At 37.6% G+C, this 6430-nt stretch overlaps 2 protein-coding genes across 2 annotated transcripts; both read right to left on the reverse strand.

The window, feature by feature from the left end:
• Window positions 1-711: 711 nt before the first annotated feature.
• On the reverse strand, window positions 712-3470 carry LOC149215018 (TMV resistance protein N-like). The gene is made up of 4 exons (XM_089389593.1): window positions 2661-3470; window positions 2419-2507; window positions 2312-2330; window positions 712-2046 (listed from the first exon to the last, which is right to left on the reverse strand). The coding sequence occupies exons 1-4, from the start codon at window positions 3468-3470 to the stop codon at window positions 712-714; spliced, it is 2253 nt and encodes a 750-aa protein (XP_089245719.1).
• Window positions 3471-4331: 861 nt separating this feature from the next.
• Window positions 4332-4901, reverse strand: LOC149215019 (toll/interleukin-1 receptor-like protein). The gene has a single exon (XM_089389595.1). The coding sequence runs from the start codon at window positions 4899-4901 to the stop codon at window positions 4332-4334; it is 570 nt and encodes a 189-aa protein (XP_089245721.1).
• Window positions 4902-6430: the final 1529 nt, after the last annotated feature.

The raw sequence follows: 6430 nt of genomic DNA on the forward strand, positions 1-6430 counted from the left end.
GTAGTTCCAATAATTTGAGATGTGCAAATATTGGAAGTCTCAGCTTTCTAAAAGAGTTTTAATAGACAATAGAATAGTGAGTTGGTCAAATTTGAAGTTTATAAGCTAGAATTACACTGATACTTCCTCTATAAGCTAGAATTTATTTTTAATTTTATAAATGAGACCTTCCATATACTTTTAATATAAGTATTTTTGTTTCTTCGTATTTTTATTTTTATTTCAATTTCATTAAAATATAATTATCCCTATATGTTTATTTTTTGTACTCATATGCAGTTTCCCAACTATGATTTTGTCCCTATAGTTGGTTCAATTGTGGCTGAGTTCAAGGCCTGCGCAATATGATCTTATGTGGTTACATTTCTCAATCACATGTGTAAGAGTAATTCATTTACTAATGCAACCTTTGACGTAGTGGTATCTTTTTGTTTGTGAAAAAATAAAAAGAAATTTGAAAATAATTTACTATTGTCAATTGAATTGCTTTTTTTTTATGCTTTTCATTATAGAAGTGCGACCTAGATGTGTGCCCTTCTAAATGAAATTAAAACCTGCCCTTCAAATTTGATCACTGATTACAATACAATCCATAACAATCTGCATGAAATATAATCAGTATTGGACTTGGCAATTAAAAGTTGCTTCTTTCAAATGGATTCCATGTAAAAATGTTTCAGGGAAATCCCCTACCAATAAATCATTGTCAAATTAGTTATCTTTGCCATCTTTGTTTTCAACATTAAATCCTTGCTTGAGTCGTAGCTGCAACTGCTCCAACACTCCATTAACCCACTTTAATTTGGGACACCCTGCAATATACAGCTTCTTAAATGACATTATGTGTTCCACACCAAAAAGCTCTTGTATCTCATGACATTTACGAACACGTAGTTCTCTGAGCTTTGTGAGCTTCCCCAGGCCTTCTATGCTCTTTATCTCGTCACAGCGTACAACCCACAACTGCTTTAAAGATACCAAGGGTTCAAAACTCGGCAGGTCTTTCACTTTATCACATTGGATCATTTCGAGAAACTCAAGCTTTCCCAAACCAGTAAAACAGCTTATTTGCCTCAATTCTGAACAAGACTGTAAAGTCAGAGTTTGAAGATTAGGGCAAATGCCCACCGGAAAGCCTGCCTCCAATATTTTTGTCCCTGACATCCATAGCTCCCGAAGGCCAAACATGCAATTGTCATCGGTGGATGACAATTTATCCAACTGTCTTTCCCCTGTTCCTCCTTCAACCCTTCTGAATGGAAGTTCCGGCAACGGACATTTATCTACACTTAAAATCTCCAGAGACTTCATCATAGCGAAATCTTGTGGCAAGTATTCTATCCCACGTTTCCATAATTTCAACTTTTTCAACGGACTCGACGGTCCAAATGATTCTGGCAGGCGTGTCAGTTTCCGTGAACCGGTGACTGACAAATCATTCAAGCTCTTAAGATAACCGAGGCAAGGTGGCAGCTCTTCCAACAAATTCTCTGTGAACAAATCTCCTCCTATTGTCATAATTCTCAAGTTGCAGAGTTCGCCCATACCTCCGGGCAATTCTTTTAAGTCTGTTCCCACCAGTAATAATTCTCCCAAGTGTCGTTGTCGTGCAACTTGGGATGGCAATTCTTTCACCTTCTTACATGATGAAAGATCCAAGAATTCCAGAGTGGTAATGTTTCCAAGTGCTCTATTGGAAATGGTCAAATTGGAGCAATTGCAGAACGATAGATGTTTGAGTCGACTTAAATGCCCAAAACTATCCGGAAGCTTTTGCAAGCTGGAAGCACTTGTCAAATCGATGTGCTCGAGAGTTGTAAGCTTTCCGAAGGAATCAGGCAGCGACATCATTTTCTCACACCCTTTTAACTCCAGGTATTTCAAGGAGCGAAGGTAACAAAATTCTTCAGGCAAACTTTCCAGTGGGATGCCGTGGAAATGTGGACGACAGATGATAATCTTTTCCAGATGCTTCAGCTGCCCTATGGACTTGGGAAAGGCTGAAAGAGGAGCGATGATATTTAACTCACGCAACTTCAGAGGCGCCTGCAATGTTCAGATTTGAGCGATCAAAAAGATGTAATTGACAATTTTCGCTTACAGATGGAATTTGTAATGAAATTAAGAAAGATCAATAAACATAACTGAGATTGACGTTTCCACAATATCTCCAATTGGCCCCCGGCTATTTCTAAAACTTTCAAATTCTCCATCCGGATCCAGGAAGGCAGACAAGAATATGGACACTTATACCATCGGAGCCATATGAGATTTGGTGACCGTGCCCTCCTCATTATGTTTTCTAAATAACCAGCTTCAGTTGTAACAAGCTGCAAATTCAGAATACCACCACGACCAAAATTATTGAATAGATGCCTCAAACAGTTCCCGAATACCTCATCACTCCATCATCTATACCATGACATTTCTGAACTCCTCGTGATGAGCGAATCGGAAAAACGATGTGCTCGATTAATCGTCTTGATTCCGTGAACTTCAGTTGTTACCTGTTAATTGATCAAAAGTAAAAATCACACATATCTATCTTTATCTTCAATTTCAAGAAAACTAAAAGTTCGTTTTAAAGCCAAAGACAAAAGTTTTAACATTCAAGTTCGTTTTAAAGCCAAAGACAGGTTTTAACTGATTCAAGCACTTACAGATGACGATTGCTCCAACCAGTCATCAATGGTGTTTGTCGTGTAAGACCATAGACGGAGGGGCATGGATACGTTCTGCGCAATATTTCTTCCTAGATCTCTTATGTGATCATGCATTTTTATTATTTTTATCTTATTTCCATGATCCACCTCCAGTAGACACTTGTCTTCTAGATTTTGAAGTTCCACCACACCCCATAATTTTATAGCCAAATCTCTGTCTTCTCCTATGAAATAACAAGCAATATCTAAGAATAATCGTTGTTCCTGCTCATGGAGTTTGTCATAACTGATTCTAAGCCTTTGCTGTATTTCCACAGGTAATGTCTTGTGAATTTGATCCAATAGCTCCTCCCAGTACCTTCTGTCATTTCTTCCGCAAACAAGCGCTCCGAATACCTTTAATGATAATGGCAAGCCATCACACGCCTTTACAAACAGATCTACCAGATTTTCAAATTCTGGTGGAGGGAGTGAGTGATAAAAGGCATATGAGCAGAAGAGTTCTTTGGAGTGTCGTGTATTCAGCCCCCCTAAATTATAAATTGACGACCCTAACATTCTTGAGCTTTCGAGGACATGCTTGTCCCTGGAGGTAACCAAAATCAAGCTTTGGGGACTAAGGATATGCTTAATTGGCAATAGCACATCCAGCTGATCGGTACTATCTACATCGTCTAGGACGATAAGAGCGTGACAAGATGAGAGATGCCTTTTAAGTATCCCTATACCCTGGGCAGTACTGTCAATTTTGATATCCATACCTTTCAAGTCCTTAATAAGCTGGCTCTGCACAGAGTTTAGAGACATTCTAGCTGCCTTTTCTCTAACATCAAATATAAAGGAGGCTTTATTGTAACAAGATCCCATGCAGTTGAAAATTTCTTTGGCCAGTGTCGTTTTGCCTACCCCGCCCACACCAACTATTCCAACAATTTTTGTTTTCACCCACTCCTCCTCTTGCTGCGATAGCACTGCTTTTTCAAACTCCTGCAACTTTTCGCCCAGACCAGTTGGATATTTAGCAACATCCAATGGTGTTCTTGGAACCGTTTTCAAAAAACTTTGTGCAAGACTTTATCCAAGAGTTCGCCCTCGTCCCTGAATAATTGTAATTGAGAGAAAAATAAGCAGTGAGAAACGTCTGAGTATCATGCAGCTAATATCATTCCGACATAATTGAAAATTAACGCGGACAAGTAAAAAACAAGGAAATGAGGAGAATCCGGCAACTGGTAAGAATCAGAGTCAGAATCAGAATCGCAGAGGATCTCAAAAGAGGAACAGCTTATGAACAGGGTGTATTGACCGATGCTCGGAGTCAGATGCTTATGAACGGGGTGTATTGACCGATGCTGGATACTTCAACCATTTTTAGGAGCGGAAATGGGACAGTTGATCTTTTGGGCGAACTCTGCTATAGTATTTTTGTTGTTGTTGTTTGTCAAATGTTTTTTTTGTAAAGATATAATGATACTGGTTCTATAAGTGATAAAAAAAAATGATTATAGGAATAATTTAGACATTTATGTAAAAGATAACAGATATAGGAAAATTGATAAAAATCTACAAATCATCTCATAAATTATGTACACTCCTTCGCTTTTACCCTTATGATTTTATTAATAAAAGGATAGCTTTTCTTCTTCTGAAAAAAGAAAGAAAAGATGCTCACCCATTAAAAGCTTTCAGATCAAAGCCGCTTATATCCGCCACATCAGAAAGAGCGTTTCTCCATTTTTTGATAGTATCCGAATCGTAACGTCTTTTCCTTTCCCCGGTTCGAGGGTCGAATGTTGTTTTCTCTCGGTGCTTTTGCAGTGCTTCAGCGAACTCTCCGTCCTCACCAGTGTGCCGGACCACACAAGGTTTCACGTTGAGAAAAACGGGAAGGATGGTAGCCCCCGACTCTTGCATGAGGACGAGTTCATCCAGGCACCAACTAGATTGTGCATAATTCTTGGAAAATATAGCAATGTGGACAGAGGCTACTCGAATAGCATGGTCTATTTGAGAAAAAATACTTTGACCCTCCTCCAATTCGCGCTTGTCCAGAAACACTCTTAATCCATGGTCACGAAGGCATCTGTAGAGATGACTGGCGAAAGTGTTCTTAACATCCGGCCCACGATGGTTTATGAACACATCGTAGTCGGAATAAGAAGTCGAGGCACACCAGGAGGCAGTGGAGGAGGAAGAAGCAGCCAAATCGGAAAGGGGACCTGTTGTTAGAGATGCCATTGTTATTGGTATAATATAGATAATGGATGGACTGATAGGCCGAATAATAACAACGATGCAACTTAGCGCAGGAAACTGCAAGCAAGAATGCGCCTTATAAAGATGAAATCGACGCGATTATGTTAGCGCTTGAGGTGAGTGTTCAGCAATAGGCATTAAGCTGTGAGGATGACAAACAGATGTGTTGGACACACAGAACTTGCTCCAAACTTGTATGTTGGATATGGGATATGATTTCATTGTGCAGATGACCAGATCCCGATTCCAGAAAAGTTCAGCAGTTTGGGATTAGGGCTTTAAGACCAAACACTAACCGATTTGACCCGAGTCTAATTCCATCTGCAAAGTGATTTTTAAGCCTAGGGTTATCTAACATAAATCGATCTATGGTCCAAATAAACTGTATTCTACAAAAATCCATGGGTTATCTAACATAAAATCCATGGTCCAAATAAAGATGTCTGGAGATTCGTTAATTTCTATATATATTTCTTTTATTCTCCTCTACCATTTTTCATTACATCACCGGGTGGTGCCATTCCAAATTTTCTCAATGCGTCCAAGGGGTACATTTTCATTCAAAGCCAACCACAATTTTTCCATACTTCACAGGGTACCATTCCATTGGACACTAAACACATTGTGTCAATGCTACATGAATCAATCCTTCTCACTGGGCAATTTGGTAATAACTAACCACCACATAAATCAAAATCATGTAAAATCTATGCTTAAAAGTAATGACGAAAATGCGAGTGAGAAATTGATTTCCAAATTCGAGCTTCATAGAATTCAAAACTAAAATGTCAAATATATCAAATATGTCAAGTGCCAACATTAATTGGCAAGTGATTTTGAAAGGGAGATGCCTTGAAATGAAATGGGTGGGGTCGCATAAATAACCATTCCACTTCGTTCACACATTATAAATGACAAACCTACCTCACAACTAAAAGTGAACGAAATTACTATGTAAGGCAATAAGAGGCAATGAAATTTTAATCACGAATTGACTTTAGATCTAAATTGACCACCCCATTTGTATATGAAGTCATGATCACCTCCATATAAAGTCATCAAATATTATTTTATGGAGATAGGAAGTCATGATGACTTTCACATGAAGTCACTATGTTACGATAAAAAATTATACGATTAGATATTATTTTGCTGAGAATGTGATAGCAATGAAATTTATAAATTTGGGAAAATTTAAACTTTAAATTGGTAGTTATTTCATCCCATATAAAGTTGTAATGTTATAATCAAAAGTTATTTTTATAAAATTGTAATCTTATAATCAAAAGTTATTTTATGGAGAATATGGTTATATGTTGTAATTCACAATTGAGGACTTCATCCTATATAAAATTCTGATGTTGTGATAAAAATTATACAATTTTAATATTTTAATAAAAATATTTTATAAAAAATGTGATTATATGTTGTTGTTTACATTTTTTTGTTCCCAACATGGAGGAGGTTATGAATATTAAATTTCTAGAGGTCTTAGAATTTAGATCATCCAA

Source organism: Pinus tabuliformis, chromosome 1_1 (assembly GCF_031772625.1).
Source record: "Pinus tabuliformis cultivar Carrire ecotype Pingquan chromosome 1_1, CPIR1, whole genome shotgun sequence".
Lineage (NCBI taxonomy): Eukaryota > Viridiplantae > Streptophyta > Pinopsida > Pinales > Pinaceae > Pinus > Pinus tabuliformis.

Coding starts and splice junctions, on each gene's coding strand:
- LOC149215018 (XM_089389593.1), bottom strand. CDS start 3,470: ATGTCTCTAAACTCTGTGCAGAGCCAGCTTATTAAGGACTTGAAAGGT. Junction 2,508..2,660: donor GGTTGGAGCAATCGTCATCT/GTAAGTGCTTGA, acceptor ATCAATTAACAG/GTAACAACTGAAGTTCACGG.
- LOC149215019 (XM_089389595.1), bottom strand. CDS start 4,901: ATGGCATCTCTAACAACAGGTCCCCTTTCCGATTTGGCTGCTTCTTCC.